The sequence below is a fragment of the Camelus dromedarius genome, chromosome 24 (genome assembly GCF_036321535.1).
Source record: "Camelus dromedarius isolate mCamDro1 chromosome 24, mCamDro1.pat, whole genome shotgun sequence".
In the NCBI taxonomy this organism is placed as follows: domain Eukaryota; kingdom Metazoa; phylum Chordata; class Mammalia; order Artiodactyla; family Camelidae; genus Camelus; species Camelus dromedarius.
The window spans coordinates 9,715,026-9,736,768 of NC_087459.1; the positions used below are offsets into that span (position 1 = coordinate 9,715,026).

A 21,743-nucleotide genomic window follows, 5' to 3' on the forward strand; every position below is an offset into this window, starting at 1 on the left:
ACTAGCCGGCCCGGCCACCCAATCACGTTTCGCTGGCTCGACATCCCGCCAGCCGCCGGAACGTAAAAGCTCAAATCCCAAACCCAAACGAGGGGAGTGTTGGCTGATAACTGGAGGGCTGTGAGCAATCCCCGTCTATGGGAGCCTCCAGGTCTCCCACAAACCCGGCGGACGCTCAGCTGAGCCGGAAGAGCCGGAGCCTGCCGGCTATCACCGCCGCCGCGCCCGGGGCGTCCACGCCCACCAGGCTCAGGTCCCGCCGGCCCTGTCTCCGCGCATCCGCCGGCCATCAGAGCCCCGCCCGCCTCCTGCAGACGCGCCCCCTGCAGACGCGCCCCCTGCCCTACTGCCGGCGCCCCCGCCCTACTGCCGGCGCCCCCGCCTTTCCCGTATCCCGCTTCGCGCGACGCCTGCCCACTCCTAAGATGGCGGCGACGGCGTCGGGAGAGGGCGACCCATGTGGGCTCCGGTGACCAATGGGCTTCCGACCTGCGCCGCCGGCCTGGCGCGGGAGGCGGAAGTGTCTCGGGCCGCCGCCTCCGTCCCGGCTGCGGCCCCTACTGGTTACATAACTCGTTGCGGGCTCCGCGCGGCCCCACTTCCTGGCTCCCAGGGACCCCAGGATGCGCTGAGCCCCACAACGCCGTCCGCTGCCGCCGGCTCCCGCCCGAGGTGAGTTCCCTCGGGCTCGGACCTGCAGTGAGGCGCCGGGCCCGGCGGGGGACGGGGATCATGGAGGGCAGGGGAGGAGTTCCCGTCCCGGGTGGGAGCGCAGTTGGGGCGCCCGCCGGGGCGAGGGGGCCCGAGGAGGACTTGGCGGAGCGCGGGACGGACAGTCACTTCAAGGGAGGCCAGGGCGCGGCCCACGCCAGCCGGAGCCCAGACCTCTCCGTGGGGTTTCAGGGTAGCCTCAGAGCTCGACCTCCCCGGGGTGAGGGGGCAGAGGCCCCAAGCCCCAGGCTGCGGAGGGGCCCGCTTCCCACCCTTTTGCCCGGGGCGCCTCCGTGCCAGGCCCCAGGACGAGTTCGTGGGGAAATTTGGAACCAGAGGACAACCTGCCTCTTACTAGCCGCCGGTCTCGCGGGAGGTGAAGAGCCTGTCCTTTTTACAGTTCAGCGGTTTGCCGCCGCCTCGCCTGGCCCTGCCTCTGCTTGGGCTTTGGTACTTGTTGCACAGACTGTAGTTATTCGCCGAGTTGTTTATCCTCCTGTGAACTCCTGAAAGCCTGAGGCTTTTGAATCGTCTCCGCGTCTTACTCCTTCAGCTGTACCTTTTGGTTAAGACAAATCAGTTTCTTATGTTTTTGGTAGTATGCCGACTCCTACACCAACTCTGCCCTCCTCTGCCCAGTCAGGCATGTCCCAAGGAATAGAGGGAACCTGTAGCTTCTGTGGTTTGTCACACTGGGAAGATTTTCAGGAAGGCTTTGAGCCTTTTCCAGATCACTAACAACAAATATCTGTGTGCCCAGTGGGTGTCGGACCCTAGGACTTGGAGATGAGGCATTGGCTGGTTCATTGATAAGTTTTCACTCTGCCAAATCCTCAGGCCATACCATTTTGTTACTCATTTGTTCCGAACGAAAAGGATAACAGCCCCACGGAGTAGTTCTCTGCGGTACCTGAACTGGTTGGTGTTAATCAGAGCGTCAGAAATGGAAAGAACATTGTTGCTGGCTGCAGAGATTTTACAGGAACACTAAAGGCAGAAAACTTCTAGTTAATGCTTAACTGAGTGAATTGGGAAAGTCACCGTGACTCCAGGTCCTCTACAGAAATACCACACTCCATGTAGCACTTTGTGATACACAGATAAGTGTTAGAAATTCTTTAGCCAATAGTACTGGCTTGCAGGGTGGGAAGAAGGGAGGTTTTGAACAACACTGAATTAAAAAGGGGGCTGAGGCAATACAAATAAATACTCTCTTCTTTCAAAAATCCCTGTATTGCTTTAAGCTCAGAGAAGAAACTCAAGGGTGGCTGAAATAGAAGTCCCTGTCATCTTAACACCTGTGCAGATCAGTCATGGCAGTACACATAGGTCTTCATCTCCCCTATTCTAGGAGCCTGTACCTGTTGAAATTAATGTGCAATCTGGCCCTTTGAGAAAGTGGTGTTCTGTCTCATTTGGGTTATAAATTGCTGGAGTTCCATCTCACTGAGTTTGCACACGTGCTGGGTTTCTACGAAGACATTTAAAACCTGTAAGTAATGCAGTCAAGTCTTGGTGTGGTGTTAACAGGCCAGAATAAAAGATACAGACACTTTTTTAGAAGATCTCTGTGTATCCTGTCTTTAGCCTCTCCCAGCTGTAACTCACAGTGACTTTGTCGCCATGTTTGTGTTAACCACACCCCGTCGTAGACTTCAGATATGACCTGTTGAAGTTGCTCAGCAACAGCTTGCTTCTGGCTGGGATGGAAGAAAATTCTTGGATTTGAGAGATAAAAGACACTTACAGTTGGCCTAAGAAGGGTGATGCTGTCATTGCTGACCAGGTGCTCTGCTGGGCAGTGTCCCAGCCTCAGTGTACCTGCTTGCAGAAATTTGTCCTCTGGCAGCCCGAGGTGTGTTTAGTCTGGGTGGACACAGCATTCCTTACCTTGCAGCAGCCACAGGGAACACAGTGTAGAGAAAACTCCTTGGAGCTCTGAGTTCAGGGCAGAACTAAGATAGCCCAGGGGTCTCTCTTTGTTGGTGACAGCTCTCCTTCTAGAATAGAAAGCTGGCTGGTTATCAGGCAGTGTCTCCTCTTAAATGGTGGCTCCTGCATCTCTGTGTCATACCTCCAGTATCCCCCCAACCCCAGTCCATTTCTGGAAGGAATCCACAAAACCCTCATGGCTTTTCTACCTCAGTTCCTTGTTTGCAAGCTTGTTCTATAGACTCTGCTTCTGTCCGTGAGCAGTGCTTTCAAGCAAAGTGCTGATTTGCAAAACAATACTGAAGTCCTGGGTCTCTATCTGGCTAAATTCAAATGTGGAATTTAATTCAGCAAATATTCGTGAGTGCCTTTGATAACTCCAGAATCAGGCCTCTTTCCCTAAATATGATTCTTTTTAATATGACCTCTAGGAGCTGGCTGGCAGACACATGACCGAGCCTGGATAGTAAGGGAGAGGGGGAGTAACAGCAAATGAGGGCCAGTCTCTAGTCCCATCCTGTCCTTATCTCAGATTCCCCATCTCTTCCCCTGAGGCTGACTTCCCGCTCAAGCAGAGCCCATGTGGCAGGGAGGGGCCCAACATTCCAAATAACTGTGGCAAGGGCCACCTATGAGAATGACAATGTAAAGATTTTTAAATTTCTCTTCAAATTATAAGTAGAATGATTATCTATTGTGCCCCAAAATAGACTCTCTTATTGCCAACTTGTAAGCCCCAGACCTTGGAACAGCGTGGCATTTTGTGCCCTGATGCCAGAAATAGACATTCTAATACAGATTCATAGTTGTAAAGAAGCAAAGAGAAGCTGGTTGTGGAAGGGACAAATGTTTATTCCCTTTGCTTCCACAGGAAGACCAGAGAAAAGTATTTTGTCATTTTTAAGAGACCACATTAAACAAGAAATTCTTTCAGTTCTGTTTCTTGTTGTATAGTTATTGCTATTAAAAGACAAATTGTGTTCCTCTTTTTTGTTTCCTACATTCCTGAAATAGGGCAGCAAAGGAGTGAAATTTGAGCCCCATCTTAAAAATAACTGAGAAGAAAGCAACTTTATTTTATAAAATAGTCTTTGGGTAATTGTCCCTTAGCTACTGAAAAGAACTCTTATCTGGAAAGTGTTAATGCAACAATATTTCCATCGTTCCCTAGCATTGGTGGGAATGCTATTTGCTACTTTTTTTAAACTTGTTTCTTTTTAGAAGATGACTCCTTCTGACTCTAGTTGTAAACTATTTAGAAGGTCTTGCTGGTCAGAAATTTGTTGCGCTTTCTACTCTTAGATTCAGATTACCCTATTGCTTCTCCTCTGGCCTCCCATTTTTAACCTTTTTGTTGGAATATACGTATAGAAAAGTGCGCGGCTGGACCAGTGGTCATAAGGGTATGGGAGTTTAAAAGTTGGCACGAAGAGAGTCTATTTGGGGGCACAGTGGGTAACCATTCTACTTATAATTTGAAGAGACTCTGTGAAATTCCCAAGTTGTTACTAATTGAATACAGCCCATGAGATTATTATAATATAAAGAGTGTATTCATAATTTTCACATACTGCCTGAAAGCCTTCATTTTTCCCCCCGAGGATTAAAAAAAACCTCCAAGCTCATTGTTTTTCTTTAAAAAAAAAAAAAAAAAAAAAAAAAAAGCTCAAATGATACAGAAGTGAGCGCTCTAACACAGACATCTGCCATCATTCCAGAGGCAAATGGTGACAGGAGGTTGAATTTCTTTTTAAAAATCATTTTTGTTACAAAAGTTAACCTCATGATCAAGTGTTAATTTATACCAAATTTGACCCACTTTCATGTTTAATATCTTTGTGATTCTGAAGGATCTTAAATGCCAGCCCCGGAGAAGCGGAGATTTAAAAAAAAAAAACCATCCAACAATAAAACTCCACAGAGTGGGATGGAAAAAGCAGAGGTGGGGGACTAGTTCACTGAAGGGGCAGCGATGAGGGGCAGGCAGCTTTCTGAAACCTGATTCCCCTGTAGCTCTGCTTTTCTCCCTCAAATTGAGACCCTCTGTCCGGTTCACCCTGTGCCCCAGGCAGTGCTGAGGGTACTTACAGCCACTGAAGTTCTCTGTGGAAGGACCAACTTGCTCTTAGTGGGGTTGGAGCCCTCAGCAGGGTCCTTTCTCAGGTGTCAGTCACGGATGTGCATGTAATACATACATTTTACTACTGGTAAGTGCATATATTTACCACCCTCCCAGCTCCCAAATATAGTATTTACAGGTGGTTTTGTTTGTTTTGTTTTTAAACCCAACTGGCTGACCCAGTCCCTCCATCTGATCTGAAAGTTAACATTCTGCATGGCCCTGTCCTAGATGACCAAGATCCCAGATTAAAAAGCCACGGGGCCAAGGCACCTCTTCCCCAGCCGTCCTTGTGGCCCATCCATCCCAGGCCCAGCTCCGTTCGCTTTGAGCTCTGATCGCAACCTGCAGCGGGAGCGTGCGGGCTGGCGGCTGGGGCTTATCTGTGCTCATCTGTACCCTCATTTCCATTCCAGGAAGAAGAGACCTGCCCGAAACTTTGAGGCAAGGGGCCCTTGAGGTCTGCTCTTGGCTCCGTGTCTCTGGTCCTCAGTTCAGTGGCCCTTTTTCTCCCAGGTCATGTTCTTTTCTCTGTTTCCGTTGTCTGTGCTTGTCTCTCCCCAAACCTGGGCTCTTGTCCCCCAGATCTGACTTGAGTGGGGCCATAGAAGGTGAGCAGTCCTTGGGCTCCCACCCACATCCAGATCTCCTTCCGGATTCTGCTCTGATGTCGGTCTCTGGAACAACCACGGGATTCTGCCTTTGGATGGAGCATGGGGGTTGCGGGTGGCACATGTGCACGTGGCCAGGGACCCAGCCCTCCACACGTGATCATTTTACCATGGACGTGAGGGAAACAAACAAAACAGTAAGATAAAATTTAAAACAAAATAAGATCTCTCTCATTTTGGGACACGATGTAAACGCAGGAGGCCCTGAGGTGCAAGATACTTTGTCTCTCTTCTCATTCTCCAGCACCTTGTGACGGCCGAGTTCCTGGTGCAGGTCCCCCAAGTTCGCTGGCCCCCAGCAGTCAGCACCCTTTACAGAGGGCTTCCTTCTCAGCGCCTGGCAGGTGTTTTGCATGTGTCATATGAGGGCTTCGATCCCCGTCCCCACTTCACAGCCCTCCCTGTGGCCAGGGGCCCACGCACAGCAGGCAGAGCTGGGCAGTTCATCTGAGCCCAGATCTGTGCAGCCTAGAAGTCTTGCCGTCTCCTGGACTCTGCTGCCTCCTGCTTCACAGGCCCTTTAAGAAACTCGTGAATCAATGATCCCTTTTGTTTGTTTGTGGAGAGGGCATGACCCAAAGCAGATGGAGCACATGGAGCGTTTCAGTCCTCTTCTTTGTTCCGCCTCCCAGAACTCAATTCAGGGAGGCAGAGCAAATAGTCAAGAAAAACATCTTGATTGATGCAAGGAGATTGATTCCCTGCCTTTTCCTGTGGCTGAGGGAGAAGAGCATCGCTTCCCACAGTGGTGGGGGCCCCTCCCTGCCCAGCCTGGTGGACAGCACTTTTCATGTTCACCGATGTACTATTCGCCACAGGATTCCTTGAGGAGAAAGAGCGGTTTCTGAGCATATTTAGGCAGGAAAACACGCACCCTGCCACCCCCAGTGGGACCCCCCCCCCCATAATTGGAGATGTCCCATTATGCTCTTTGCTATGACCCTAGTACCTGGATCAGGGTCTGGGTTCTCAGTACTGTTTGGGGTAAATAACTAAATGAAGTCTCCGCATGGAATTGGCGGGGAGAGGTGTAGAACCTTTGGCCCAGTGGAAAGAATGGGCTGGGCCTGGGAGTGCTCCACGACCACCTGTTGTTGACTTATTTTTAAACTGAAGGATAGTTAACATGCAGCCAAGTGCTCCAATGTGAAGCATGCAGATCCACCCGCTTGATGCCTGAAGGAGAGATGGAACGTCACTGTCGGGCAGCAGGCTGCCTTTCGCCCCCTCAGTGTTTCGTCTGTGCCCCCCTTTACCGCCTTCTGATTTCTGTCACCAGTGAGTCCTTTAGCCAGTTTCAGAATTTTACACAAGTGGAATCCTCCACTGTCATCAGGTTGTGTTTGAAGGAATGTGTCTTTGTGTGTGACGAATATATGAGCTCCGCTCAGCGTGATGGAGTGGGTTTTAAGAGGGAGACTGTTGGGAACTGGAGTGCTGGGTGTTTGTTTCTGGTCACCCAGTGAATTATTCATGTTCCTCCCACTCTGAGGTTTGGGAGGGAGCCCAGGCTGCTGTGGAGACAGCTCACTCCCTCACGGGCAGCTGCTCACTTGAACAGACGAGTGGTGATGAACGCTCACTGTTTCCCTCACATGCCACTTTGAGCCCTTCAGCCCATCTTACTGATGTGCAAGGCAGTGCCCTGTGCTCATCACTGGCTTATTTCTTCTTTTCTGCATCATCCATCCTGGCTCAGAGTCCATTGTTGTTGGATTTTTGAAGCTGATAAGCCTGGTGTCTACAGAATTTCACACTCGCCAGGGCCAGTGGTCTTTATTTTCTGTGCTGTAGACGAGTGTGTGTTCATCGTCCCTGAAGCTCTGCTGGAGAAGCAGCTTGGGGTGCCCGGGAAAGACCAGGACTGTGCTGGGTCACGGGTGAAGGGAGCCCAGGGTCCGGGAAGGGGATTGAGGGTGATGTGAGCTATAGTGAGTTAGGGGAGGTGATCCTGGAGGGAGGCTGCTGGATTGCAGAGAGGGCAAGCTGTCAGTGCATTGTCACCACGTGCTGGAGCAGAGCCAGGCCAAAGGGCAGGTAGGGCGGCAACGGGGCAGGAAAGGGCCAGCAGAGGCGGTACCGCGGGCCGTTTCATGGAAGGAAGAGGCGGGCGTGGGAGACTTGTCCAGGAGCGCATGCGTGATGCGCTTACAGCCCATCGGAGGGGCGTTGTGTGAAAGAGAAAATTGAAAATGTTGGCAAAGGGGGTGCTTGGACCAGGGAGGGAGGGGATGTGGAGCTGGGCCAGGGACCATGGTGGCCCTTGAAAGTGTCCATCTCATTTATCTTCCCCGCCAGATATGAGAGCTGAAGCACAGAGTGGACAGAGGTGTCTCAGTGGACAGCGGGACTGGGGTTTGACCCAGGGTCACGGTGACTCCAGCATCCCTACAGGCTCTGGGAGTACATAGAAGGCACAGGTCCAGAGCACAGGTGGAGGGTGGCCTAGCCTTGGCAAGGAGAAAGGACCCTTGTGAACCAACAGGAGCTAAAGAAGAGAAGGAAGGGAGGGTTTTAGGGGCGATGGGAGGTGCAGTGTGGTCACGGCGCGCCTGAGCACCAGGAGTCTGCTCAGGTCAGGAGTGCAGTCCAGAGCACTTCTCAAGGCATTGAGAGGCCGGGGGCAGGTTTTAAAAGTTAAATATGGCTTGTCTGGCACCAAAAAGCAGTCTTTGAAGAAGAGACCCTGTGGACCTGGAGCATCAAGACACTGTCTGCAAAGGGGAGTGGTTTCCAGGAAATAGGATTGTTTTCTGGCTTTCTTACTTGGGTGGGAGTGGAGTGGCCCATGGGCATCATGATAGTGCCAGGAAACCCCTCCAGAAACTGGAACAGTCCCATTCTGAGCCCCCAGGTTGTGAATTCCCAACGCTTGGCAGTGGGAGGGGGATGGAAGATGCTCCTGTGGACGCTGGCTTCCCCTCTGTCCCTTTGGCTGGGCCCTCAGAGGTGCCTAGAACATGTGGTTGGTGAGGGGACACCCAGGTGATGAGGTACCACCCCTTCCAGCCACTGTGGAGTCTTCAGGGAACAGCAGCCTTCAGTATAGGGACCTGAGAGGTCACTTCAGTCCAGAAGGAAGGTGAGGCCCTCAGATAGCCCCCAGGGATGAGGTCTGGGGAAGGAAAAAGGACAGATGGAGAGGTGAGCAGGCACACCCCCTCATCAGATCTTGGAGAATCTGGCTTCTGTCCCTCCTAGAATTGCTCCACTTACATACCCCTTAAGGCCAAGGACAGGACGCAGACCCAGGAAACCTGAAGAGAACTCTCACTGCAGCCTGAACTTTGCAGCTTCATGTTGTAACTTGAAAACTGAGATGAGCTTTGCATTCTCCTGTACAGTGTGTCCCTGCTGTTGTAGTGTAGACGTGTCCGTATCTTTGTGGGAGAATTTGCCAAAAGATGGCCTATGTGCCTGGCTTCAGTGCCCGTCCACCAGCACCTTGGGGCTTGGAACAGAGGCCTGCCTTAGGGGCTCTGCTGTGGCTTCACCTGCTGGTCTCTGCTCTCATGTGTGTTCAGAAGCCTTGTCCTTTAAGCCCTTAAGGGTAGCCCATGGCAATAGGAGATCGGTACTTGGTTGAATGTTCTGGATGGACAAGTGGGGTCCCCACAGGTGCTAGATGTCAGTCCCCTGGCCTCTCCCCCCGCAGTGGCCCAGCCACGGGCCACACCAGCCCCCTGCCTGCAGCGCCACCATCTAGAACTCGCCCTCTCTGACACTTCCATTCTCTCACGGCACCTGGGTGCCACATGCTCTGTTTCCAGAGCCTTCCTGTCCCCTTTTCCATGCCTGTCTGTTGTGGTGGGACAGGTTAGGCACTATAATATGCTGCATTTTCCCTTAGTTAAATGAGAAGTCTTCCTATTTTTAAATCAAGTCTTCTAAGGAACTGGCCAGGGGAGGAAGGTATAGCTCAGCGTTGGAGTTCATGACAGCATTCAGAAGGTCCTGGTTTCAATCCCCAGTACCTCCACTAAAAAAATAAACCTAATTACCCTCCCCCTAAGAAAAAGAAAATAAAGTTAAGAACTGGCCTTTGAAAATGTGGAAGTACTTTCAGTAGAAATGCTAGAATCCACAATAGCTGTGTGTCTTAGAGCCCAGTGTTTTCCCTGAAAGTTGAACAGGTTAAAAATCCTACCCCTTGGGTCAAGAGCCTTATCCCAAGGATACTGGGTAGCGAGGAATGTATAAAACCCAAGAGATAAGAAAGAGATGCTTGTTTATTATGAATCTCTCCCTTTTCTATCAAACCTCAATTTTTTTAATGTTTTAGAATCAACTTTATTGAAGTTTAATATACATGCAACACGATGTACCCAATGAGTTTAACGTGTGTATATATGTGTTTGCGTGTGTACATAGATGTTTGTGTATGTAACCATCACCATCAGAACAGTTCTGTCCCCTCGGGAAGTGCCCGCCCCTACCTCTTTGCAGTCAGCCCCCAGCCTCAGGAACCAGAGGTCAAGGCCTTGCTTCCTGGCACTTACTGTGGCTCCACCTCCCCAGGTGCTCCCTCCTGTGTGTGGCCATCCAGACCCCGGGCTCTGCCAGCTGGTTTTGTCGGTTGCCTGCACTTTTCCTGCCAACTCCGGTAGAGAGACTGGTGGAAGTGAGCTGACTGGGTCCTGTCCTCCCCCTCCTTTCCTGGGGGCTCAGGGCATGTTGCTCTTGGTTAGGAAAGCAGTAGGGCACAGCCGAGGAGACACCCAGAGCTCTGCCAAGGATGCTCAGGGCAGCCAGTCCTGTCACCCTGTTTCTCAGGCTGACTTAAGCCCATCACATCCCAGATGAACCACCAGTTTTCTGTGGAAGAGGACAACATGCAGTTTCCCAGCACAGGTCAAACGCTGGAGCTGAGAGTCGAGTTGAGATTCATCTGGTGATTCGGAGTTTGTGTTGACTTCCCAGAGAGGCAAATCTGAGCTTGATCTTTCCTTTCTCATAATCACCTAAGCAACTACACCGTGAAAACCCACAGACAACTCAAATGCACTTGGTTGAGACTTGATAACTTTCTTTGGCCACTTCTTACACACTCAAAGCCAAAGAAAGATTTTTTTCTTTGAATATGAAATATTCTAATTGGCCCAAATCTGGAGTAAGAGCCAGGTGGGCTGACAGCTCTTCCTCATCTCTGTGAGTCTGTGACTCCCACCAGCCTCCCTACCTTCAGCCTCATCTTCCCCAGAGCACCCCCTCCCCGACCCTAGTGGGCCTGGCTCAGAGGTGGGGCCAAGGGAGGTGGGTTGTGGGCCAGTCCCATTGCAGGAGCCCATCTGCAGGCAACAGTGTGAGCCCCTGCAGTTTGACTTGTGGGCTGGAAAGCTAATTCTTTCAGGAATCTACTGTGACTTCCTTCAAAAAGAATCTTTTTTTATCCATTTGTTCACTAGAGAATCACTCACTCTCAAGATTGGGGCTGGTTTTTGTTTTCTTCTTTACTAATTTTTTTTTTAACGGAGGTGCTGGGGATTGAACCCAGGACCTCCTGCATGCTAGGCATGTGCTCTACCACTGAGCTATTAGCCCGTGCCCCCAGTTTTTGTTTTCTTTTTAACAGCTTTGTTGAGGTGCAGTCGACATACCATACAGTTCACACGAAGTATACCATTCAGTGTATTCACAGAACTGTGCATGTCACTACGTTCAGTGTCAGAGCATCTTCACCTCTCCCAAAAGAAGCCCCACACCCTTAGCCATCATCCTCCGAGCCTCCCAACCCCCCTCCCAACCGTAGGCAACCACTAATCTGCCTTCTGTCCTATGGATTTGCCTGTTCTGGACATTGCATGGCCTTTTGTGTCTGGCTTCTCACTCAGCATCCTGTTGGCAGCGTTCATCCACATTGTAGCAGGTATCAGTGCTAAATATTGACTCTGCGGATAGATGCATTTTATTGGGTTGCTTCCACTTTAGGTGTGTTTTGGGGGAGCCCACAGTGGGCTCCCACTTGCACTCCTTTGCTCAATTTAGAGCAGAGGTTGTGCCCTCACTGGAGCATTGAGCAGCGTTTTTATATGTCATCCTGATTGGCCACTGGGTTGGGCAGGTGATGTATTTGGGCTTGTCTACCAGAATTTTCCCTGAAGGCAGTTGCCACTGGAAGAGGAGGGCCCTTGTCTCAGGAGTCTTCTCAGATGGTGTAGGGTTATTGACTGTCCCAAAGGCTTGACGTTTTGACAGGGGCTTCCTGCATTTCCCATTTCTCAGCCCTGAGGGAAAGGGGAGGGGCGCTGCCCCAAACTGGCCTGGTGGTCAAGACTTCGCACTTTGGGCAGCTTCAGTCCCAGTTTCTAAAACAGTGTCCTTTGCACTTGGGTGTCACTGTTGCTGCTTAAAACCTCCATGGAGTTTGGAGGTTGGTTTATTTGGATCCCAAGTGGTATTCCCTGCACCCATGACGCTCTGAACCAGGCGCCTGACCCTGGGGCTGTGCTGGCCCCAGAGCAGGTGTGCGGAGACCAAGGCACTGCCCCGAGCCCGCCGTGTGGAATGTCAGGGGCATTAGCACCACGCGGAGAAGTGTCCACACAGAAGCTCAGCCTCTGTGGAGAAATTTGATAGGTTGGTGGTTAATTTTAATTAGGAACATTTTCAAACATCCACGTGGAATGCCCATTGTCCAGTTCAACAGTTATTAACATTTCACCATTTTCGCTCCCACTAAGTTCAGTTCCAGAACTTTCTGTCATTTTTGCCCCCAGTGTGCATCTCTTCAGGGACATTTTCTGTGTAATCCCAGTGCTATTCTCGTTCCTAACAAGATTAACAACACCTTCCGTTGGTGCCTTTAGAGGGTTTGTGTGTGTGTGTGTGTGTGTGTGTGGAATCTGCTGTCGTGGGGGTGGGGGGTCGCCTGCGCAGCGGGGCGTGTACAGAAACCTCCGGGGAAGCGGCGCTTTGCCCCGGCGGCGCTGGGCTTGGTGCTGCTCTTGGAGCTGTGCGGTCGTGTTCCCTGGGGCAAGACGGCCCCTTCCCTGGGAAGCGGTCCAGGGTGGTCACATGAGGGCCCCGCCTCACAGGAGCACGTGGGCTGTGCGCAGGCGCTGACTGGAAACCAGGAGGAGGAAGCAAGGGGGTCCTCTCTCATGTCTGCTCTCAGACCGTGCTGTGCGGAGAGTTGTGTTGAGGTGGCGTGGTCCCCACCCCTTAGGGTCTGATGTGGCCACGGAGCTCCTACAATACCTCCTCCCGCCTCGTCTGCCTCCCCACCCACTCCGTGTCTGCTTCAAGGTCACCATGATGTTTCCAGCCTGTGGACCTGGCCTCTAAAACCCCCACACCAGGTGGTCACCCTCAGGTTGGTTGGTGCCATGGAGGGATGGGGGACAGTGGCAGACCTGTCAGCCTACCCTGGGCGAACCCTCGAAGGAGCCCTTCTTCCGAGGCAGAGCATCCCGGGGTCTGTCTAGGGCTCAGAGACTGACAGCTGTCCCACTGGCCCTGTGGTCAAGCCTCAGGGTAGATTTCAGCCCCTGGCAGGTGACAGGTTAGGACATAGCCTTCCCAGGGACCCTCAGGGGAATGCCTGTGTCTCGTGGGAAGCAGGCAGGAGCAGGGTCAGGACAGCAGGAGGGCCCCCTCACTGCACTTGGGCCCCCTTTGACCTCTGGGCATCGCCTGGACCCTCACGGTGCCCACTCCCAGAACTATGACTTATAGGGTCAGTTTAGGTAAGTTCAGGCTCCCACCACCCCAACCCCAATGTTTGTTAAAAATTTCAGATATGTAGAAAGATTGAATGCATGGACAGTAAGTTCCTATTTTATATCAGACTGCCACTTGGATCCAACAGGTAATAATAGCATTTTGTCACATTTGCTTCCTAAGTAGTTGAAAACATTTTTGAACCATTTAAAGTTAGTGTTAGGCCTCCTGATGCATCACTCCAAAGTATTTAAGCATGCATCTCCTAAGACTGTCTGCGTAACCACTATACCTTCCACATCGAAGGCAGTTAAGAACAATTTCATAACACCATCTGCTGTCCAGCCCATATTTCAATTTCTACAAAATGTTGTTTGGCTTTTTTTTTTCCAGTAAGAGTTTACATGTCACATTTGGATGTAGGTCTCCTTGTTTCTTTTAGTCTACTTTTTTTTTTTTTTTAATGATACAGACTTTTTGAAGAGACCAGGCTAGTTAGTTGTCTTGTAGAATGCCACCCATTCCCTGTTTGTCAGTTGTGGTGTGGTTGATCTTGTGCTGGGTATTACCTGTGAAGCTTCAGCCCCAGAATTTTAGGTGGGAACCCTGAGGGCTCTGTGTTTCACACGGGGGGCACTAGGAGAGGCTGGGCTCCACCCCCAGGAGAGGTGTGACTATGGGATCTCAAGGTTGAAAAGGTTCGACTTCTCCTTGGCGTTTGATGACTAAGTCTCGGGGGTGTGGGTGCTTTGTTAGGGCCTAGCACGTGGCCTTCCTTTAACTGCAACAAGAGGCTGCTCTGTCAGCAACCTGGGTTGAATGTAGTTTCCTGATTTAAGAGTCATGCAGCTAATGACCCATGACTTGAACTTTTGCTCTCTCGAAGTCTCTTTTTCTGTGCCCAGCTCTTCATTTGCTGCGTAGGGGAGGAGAAATAGCCCACCCAACAAGTGCCATTTCCCCTGGAAATCCAGCAGGTCACGGGCCCCCCACTTCCCCACTAGGCTGCGCCAAATGGGGCTGAGCCCTGAGTTTCCATGGCAGTCACCACTGGCCCTGGTTGGGAGAAGTCGGGCTGGCAGGTCGTGTGCTTTCCCCATGGACAGAGAGCAGGTGTGAGAGAGCTTGGAGCCTGGCCAGGGAGAAGCAGGGCTGGTGTAGGTGCTCAGTGGGCAGCTCAGGGGCAAGGAGGAAAGAGAACACAGGCCAGAGGCAGACTGCCCTCTGTGGGGCACTGGAGCATCCCATGTGAGCAGCGAGGGGACCCTGGGTCCCCATCCTGCCAGGCTTTCCTGGGCCTCAATTTCCTCACCTGCAAAGTAGGGGTGACTGTGACCGGTGGTGGGGGGAAACACTGCATGGTTACTGAGGACATTTTAATCCTTGGGGACAGTGTGTGCTTTCCCATCTCGCCTGCTGCACAGATTGGTATGAAGAGGAGGAAGGAATGGGGTGGGTGGACTGGTGAGGGGGTGTGGCCGCCCTCCTGATGCCCCTCTTCCTGCAGGTGTGAATGACAGAGGTGGTGCCGTCCAGTGCCCTCAGCGAGGTCAGCCTGCGCCTCCTCTGCCACGATGACATAGACACTGTGAAGCATCTGTGCGGCGACTGGTTCCCCATCGAGTAAGTTGAGCGGCCTGCTGTCCCCAGCTGTGGATGGTGGGGCAGGGGCACGGCTGGGGCATGTGTACACAGATCCCCCAGTGCTGATACGCTGGAAGACTTGCTGTGAAGGCCCAGAGTGACCTCGCCCATCCGGGGACTCCAGGCCCTGCTCCCTAACTGCCATCGGGCTCTTTGCACGTCACCGTGTTACTTATGTGAAGAGTTCCCCTAAAGGGCTTTGCTGAGACTTTAGTTAAGAAGATGTTCAGTGCAGTGCTACTTATAATGTTCAGAAGATTGAGAAGCAACTTAAGTATCTTCACATGAATTGGTTACATATATCAGGGTATGTGTGTGCAAAAAGACAGTATCATTCAGCCAGGAAAAAAAAAAATCTGTCATAGAGGTATATTTGTTGACAAAGTTTTTTTAAATGAGATACTAAGTGAAAAAAGTAGACTAGAAACCAGAGTGTATCACAGTCCCGCTTTTATTTAAAAACATGTACGAGATAAAAGCTTGGGAGGAGGTGCACCACGTAGCAAATGTTTCTGGTAGTTTGGGTGAGTGGATGATTAGCACCTACAGGTTTGTCCGTTTCTGTTTGTATTTCCCACATCTTTCTGTAATACGCACATAGAGCTTTTGTAGTGAGAAAAATAGTGCAAACTTTTAAACATTAAAAATGAATAAGATCCTGCCTAACATCCCATTTCCATGAGCCTTAGCCTTAGACTTGTTTAACCCACCGTCGGCAGGAAGGGGTGGGGGGCATCCCTTGCGTCCCTGATGGGGGTGTGAACTCACAGCTGTCTGGGGGTGTGGGCTGGCAGTGGCTTCGTAGGTTAGAAAGTAAACTCTTCTCAAGCCAGCAGTCCCACCACTGGACAGTAAGCCAGTAAGTCCATGGATTGGGTCCTGCTGAGGGTGGCCTGGAGCAGGCAGAGCCACACTGGGCAGGGCCTCTGTGGCCCCGAGGTGCTCTGCCTGCCTTCCTCTCCTTGCCACTTCCTGGGCCTAAGGCCTCAGGTTCCAGACACAGTGGAGAGACCTGCAGTCCCTCTGGGCTATGTGGTGGCAGCTCCATGTCCTGGCTGCTGCACCAGCGTGGCTCTCCTGGGGTCAGAAGGCCAGAGTGTGGAGAGGACCAGGAGAGGGGCCTGGGGATGCTCAGGTGCTATGGAATCTCCCAGTGGATGGGCAGTGTCCTCTACAGAGCAGACCTGAGCAGAGCACCTCTCTGTTGAGGGCCCAAGGACCTCCTCCAGCTCTTGGTCTCAAGAAGGCAGCCTGGGCTAACCTGGTATGTCCGTTAGGAGACAGACCCACACACCCTCCTGACCGAATCTCCTTGGTTGTGGCTGTATCTGCCTGTTTATCACTGCTTCCCGGGGCTCTGCAGTCACTGTCTGTTTTCTGCCCTCCTCGGAGGGCTCTTGGTGAGCAGCCCTAGCGCTACTGGACACACCTTGCCCTTGAGGGCCTGTCCCCGAAACTCAGATGCACTCAGCTGTGCACTTGGCTCTCCCCACACCACTTCCCCCAGTCTTGGAAAAGTCTCACAGAGTTCTTGGAAGTCACCCAACTGCCTGCGGGCTGCTGAGGGTCGTCTGTCTTAACTCCTCCACCTGCCCCTCCAGGCACTGCTCTCGTGGATTTTCCCCCTCTTGTCTCTGTGTCTTGTAAGATCATTTTTCCCATCAGAAATTCCCAGTCCCATCTGGACAGATAATTACTTTAAGAAGCTGATACTCTGAGAATGTGACAATTTGGTGGAGACCAAGTGATGGGCAGACCCCTTGTCAACCCAGAGCGAGGGACAGAGCAGCCTGGAGTCCCCTGTGGTCCCACTGTCTGCAGCACAACAGTGGTTGGACTTGACCTTTGGCGGGTTCATCCGAGTTTGTCTCCTCCTCAGGTACCCAGACTCATGGTATCGTGATATCACCTCCAACAAGAAGTTCTTTTCCCTTGCCGCCACCTACAGGGGCGCCATCGTGGGAATGATCGTAGCTGAAATAAAAAGCAGGACCAAGATACACAAGGAGGTGAGTGTTTGCAGCGGTGACTTGGTGGTCGCCCTCTGGACAGGCCCCTGGGGGCTTGTGATGGCCCCACTGCCTGCTCTGTGGCCCTTTCTCTTGGGGGCCCCATGTGCGATGCTTCTACCTAGTTCATTTCTTGCTGTGCGTTCATGACAGTCAGACATGCGCTTAGTAACAAGGCTTGACCACGGTCTCACGCTCATTGCCCGTTTTGAAGTAGGGAGGAGCATAAGTGATGCACTGAGAACCTGTGATGTTGTCAGGACTGTGGAAGTGTCTGTGACTCCTACTGGTGGCAGTGTCACAGAAACTGCTCATACTGCTGTGGCCTGTTGAAGTTAGAGGGTGTGAAAACAAAGATATAATTTCTTTTCATCTAGCTTCATAGACCCTTCAAGATCTGTCTAAGAATTGGTGAGGGTCTTTGGGCACCAGGTTAGCAAATCCTGCCCTAAATGTAAAACGTGAGGCCACAGCTGCAAACGCATTGTGCCACATGGTTGACGTGGGTCAAGATTCTGCCTGGTAACTTGGATCACCTTTGCAACCGAGTACTCGGGCCGACCACCACGGGGCTGATTACTCCCAGGAGTGAAAATCCACCAGCAGTGGCAGCTGGTTCTTTTAGGCCTGAGGCTGTTTCTTCAAAAGTACAAGGATGTCTCTCCCTTGGAAAGACCAGTCCACTCGTTTACCCTGTTTTGCCATCTTTAGATTCGGGCAAAATTGGTTACTTTTAAGAGTAACTTTTTTTCTCCTGGCTTCCTCCTGAGTTCTTTTCTTCCATTTGTCACTGCTAAGATGTAGCAAAAACAAGGAAGAAATGTTGGTGCTTTCAGCAAATGTCAATATCTTTTTGATCTTTCCTCTTGAGGAACAAACTGCCCCACCCACTGCAATCCTGCTGTGACTTGTTCCCCAGGCCCCTCCCCCACAGCTCTTCCTGAGTGCCAGGGTGACCCCCAGCCCCACAGGCTTGGTAATTAGATCTCTTCGCTCCTTTGAGTGTATTGGTTTTCCCTTGAGGACAGAGATGAGGACCCTTTACTTCTGTTCCCTGGGCTCTCAGGAGAGAGAGCTGGCACTTTGTCAGGCCCACCTGAGAGGCTGAATGAATTCAATGCTGGGCTAAAGCAGAGCCTGTTTAGAGACATCAGCCGGGAATGAAGTGCTCACCTTGCCTCTGAGACTGCTGGGCACATCCGCCTCTGTCCAGGTTAACTGTGGCCAGGAGGACAGGGGCTGGGTGAGAGCAGGGAGTGGGGAGCAGGGGCTACCTGGAACTGGGAGCCACTCAGTGAGCAGTGGATGGGACCAAAAAGGCCAAGTCGTCAAGCATCTTTTCCAGTGGGGGAGAAAAACCATGTACACAGCAGATGCTTCTTGTTCTTTATGAGGCAGAAGAACTTGAGAACCTCATGGTGGTTGGATCCATGACTCTCTCAGTCCAGAATTCCTCCTCCAGAACCAAGAGACTGGGGTGGCCACCCCCACCTCCCTTCCGCTTTACTCTGAGACCACCTGGGGCGGTGTAGGATCCTTTAGTTGAACTTTCCACACTTTGTGTTTGTCCACCTGTCTTGTCTCTTGGCTATTGAGGGACACGTGGTGAGGGCCCACCGAGCACCCACGCATCACAGACATTTCCTTCTTACCGCCATGACCTCACTCACCTGGCATTGCTGTCCTTCCTCGTCCGGTCTCCCACCCACCCCAGGCTTTTTGTGTGTGCTCTCATACTAGCAGTTTGTCACAGAAGGGCCCGCACCCTCTCATTTCTATGCGGGGTGGGGGTGGTTCTCCATTGTCCTCTCTTCTGTCCCCTCCAGCCCCGCCAGGTATTCCCCCAGGTGTCATGGTCGGGAAGTCAGCCTGTGGGACATATTCTGCAGGGGGACCAGGTGCCTCCACTGTTGACCTGACTGTTTCTGACTTTTCCTTTAGGATGGAGATATTCTAGCCTCCAGCTTCTCTGTTGACACACAGGTTGCCTACATTCTAAGCCTGGGAGTAGTGAAGGAGTTCAGGAAGCACGGCATAGGTAAGGGGGGCCGAGCTCAAACCCCACCCTGACCACCCCACCTCCACATCCAGTCACTTCCTTCGTCCTGATGATTCTCCCTCAGAAATATCTCTGTCTCGTCCCTTATCCCTCATCCCTCTGTCTGAGGTCCCACTTTGATCCTTCGTCCCCCCAGCAAGTCTCCCGGCCCCACCCACCCCCTTGACCTTCAACCATCCTCTTTCCACGCTTCACCAAGTCTTCCTGCTATGGAAGTGTGACGAGATCAGATTAATAATAACTCCCAAACAGCCTCATTTAGGGAATGAACCCCTTTTACTGTGCTCCTCGCCACACACATAGCTTATGTCTGGTCCCAAGGTAGTCTGGATTAAAAGTAGAAATCATAATTGAACAAACAGTCCCAGCTACCATCTATCAGATGCCTGTCACCGGGGTGCTGTGCCGCCCTCATGGCTCCAAATTCCCATCCCACTCAGCCACACAGCCAGCGAGCCTCTCTGTTCCATTTTCCTGGGCTCAGATTTACACTCTGTGTTGTTCAGAAAGGTCAGTGAGTCCTCCACTACAGGTCTCGCCCCAGGGAGGGAACTAGCAGGCTGGCATCTGTGGTCCCGGACACCCGAGGGTCTTGGCTAACAAGCCCCATCTGGCCATGGGATGTTAGGGACTTCAGCAGTGGGTGGTCGCGGGAAGTCTGTCTCTGGTGCAGAGAGATCTGTGCAAAATCACTTCCTTGTCTGCCTCACACTTCCTTCCCGCCTGCCCTGCTCCTCTTCCCTGTAGGTTCCCTATTACTTGAGAGTTTAAAGGATCACATATCAACCACCGCCCAGGACCACTGCAAAGCCATCTACCTGCACGTCCTCACTACTAACAACACAGCAATAAATTTCTACGAAAACAGAGACTTTAAGCAGCATCACTATCTCCCCTATTACTACTCCATACGAGGGGTACTCAAAGATGGCTTCACTTACGTCCTCTACATCAATGGCGGACACCCTCCCTGGACCATTCTATATCCTTTCTTTGTCAGGGGTGAGGGATTGTGGCTTCCTAGCAGGGCCCGTGCGCCAGCTGGAGCCGTGGTTGCCTTCAGATGGCATTGGCAAGGCCAAGCTCACGGTACCAGGTGGTGTGGTGGGGAAACCTGGCCAGCACGTCTTGGGAAATGGTAGCCTGGGTGCAGACATTGGGAAAGAAGACACACTCGGGCACTCGGGTCTCCCTGGACTTCAGCCTGGTATGAAGGGAGGGTTTTAAACCTCCTAGTCCAGAATCCATCCATCTGGGAGGACACAGCAGTGAACAGGAGAAACAAAAGCCCCTGTTCTCATGAGGCTGTGTGCTGGCAGGCGGGAAGACAAGGATGTGAGGTGAGGAGAATTGTTTGCTGTTTTTGAACACCTGGATTTAAACCTTCTTTACCAGGTGTGTAACCCAGAGGTGTGCCCCTGCCCTGCTCCCTCCTCTCTAAGTCTCTCTAGCCCTTGACAGGTAGGGTGGGGCCAGGAGACTTCCTAGTAGTCATAGGGTGTGGCTCCAAAACACTCTGTGTATGTGAGAGAGAGAAATTAAATGGATGAGTCTAGGATTTATCCATTTCATGGGGAAATAAGTGGGAATGAGGAGGGTGGCCCCAAACCCTGCAGGCCTCACTCACGTGACGATAGGTCTCTGTGGAGGTCCAAGGAGTCAGGACTGTTAACTCCTGCTCATCACAGGGACAGGGCTCTGCCACTCTGAGGACTGAGTGTATGGGGAGAACCAGGAACACTTGCTCTGCCAAGCACCTCCCCCAGCACCCAGTCCTGTCCATGTGCCTGGGGCCTCACCCAGAAGGTCCTCTTGTATCCAGGCTCTGCTCTGCATTATTTTGCACAGTGGAGGCCCCTCCGTCAAATGAGACTTGCCAGCCCTGCAGAGGCTGAGCAGGCCCTTGGCCTCCTATGAGAACGGTGTGCTGTCTACAACAGCCCACAGTCTCCACGTGGCCCTGCAGACAGTGCTGCCCTGGGGTATGGGGCAGGGAAGCCAGTCAGTCTTCCTTAACGGAGCCTCACGGACTACATCCAGCACCTGGGCTCTGCACTAGCAAACCTGAGCCCCTGCTCCATCCCGCACAGGATCTACCGCCAGGCCCACAGTCTGCTCTGCAGCTTCCTGCCATGGTCCAGCATCACCACCAAGGGCGGCATCGAGTACAGCCGGACCATGTGACACTAGCCAGGCAGCCTCCACCAGGCCCCACCCCTTGGTGCCCTGCGGAAACTGCCCTCCTGGCCATCTGACTTCTGCTGTCCTCTGCAGAGGAGCCCCAGCTGCAGGCCTGGTGCTACGTGGGCTCGAGAGCAGAGCTTCGCGGGGCATGCCCGGTCTCCGACAGGTACAGCAGAGCAGGTGGTGGGAAACAGGAGCAGAGCAGAGTTGGGTGATAGTACCAAGAAATTTTATTGCTTTCAGCAATAAAAATAGGAGCCCCTGGATAGGCAGTTGCTGCCGAGGGATGTTGGGCAGCAGGGCCCAGGGCTCTGATGGTTCCTGACCAACTCTCAGAAACTTCCAGAGGGAAAGCAGAGTCCTTGAGACCCGGTCAGAACTTCATTTTTTCACTTCCTGAACTACTTCTTAACAAATAATGCATTCCCATGGTTTGAAAACTGAAAAGGTACCAAAAGATCAAGCCCCTTCTACCTCCGCCCCCAGACACTCAGCTTCCCCTTTTGAGGGGGCATCTGTGCTGCTGTGTCCTGGGCGGTGCCCCACCGTAAGCGTCGGCCTCAGCACCTACGCCATCGTCATTCAAACTGAAGCTGGGTGGCCTTGCCCTGTGGCAGCACCTGGTTGCTAAGGGCCCTGCTCAGACGTGGCCACTTCTGAGCACCCGTGTGCACAGCAGGGAGCTGGTCTCAGACCTCTGGGGACTGCAGAGATGGGAGGGGTCGTGGGGACTCCGGGGTCTGCCCCCTGTTTAT

At 52.3% G+C, this 21,743-nt stretch overlaps 1 protein-coding gene across 3 annotated transcripts in view; it reads left to right on the forward strand.

The window, feature by feature from the left end:
• The first annotated feature begins 503 nt into the window (after window positions 1-503).
• The window catches only part of NAA60 (N-alpha-acetyltransferase 60, NatF catalytic subunit), a 31,112-nt gene continuing 9,872 nt past the window's right edge, over window positions 504-21,743 (forward strand). For 2 of the 3 annotated variants that reach the window (XM_031447812.2, XM_031447815.2), the window contains exons 1-5: window positions 504-672; window positions 14,600-14,715; window positions 16,616-16,745; window positions 18,687-18,783; window positions 20,895-21,154. In XM_031447812.2, the coding sequence (XP_031303672.2) occupies window positions 14,606-14,715; window positions 16,616-16,745; window positions 18,687-18,783; window positions 20,895-21,154 (597 nt within the window). In that variant the 5' untranslated portion in view covers window positions 504-672; window positions 14,600-14,605. Of the gene's footprint in view, window positions 673-14,599; window positions 14,716-16,615; window positions 16,746-18,686; window positions 18,784-19,551; window positions 19,787-20,831; window positions 21,155-21,743 lie in introns of those variants that run through there. The other variant, XM_031447814.2, reaches the window with a different exon arrangement.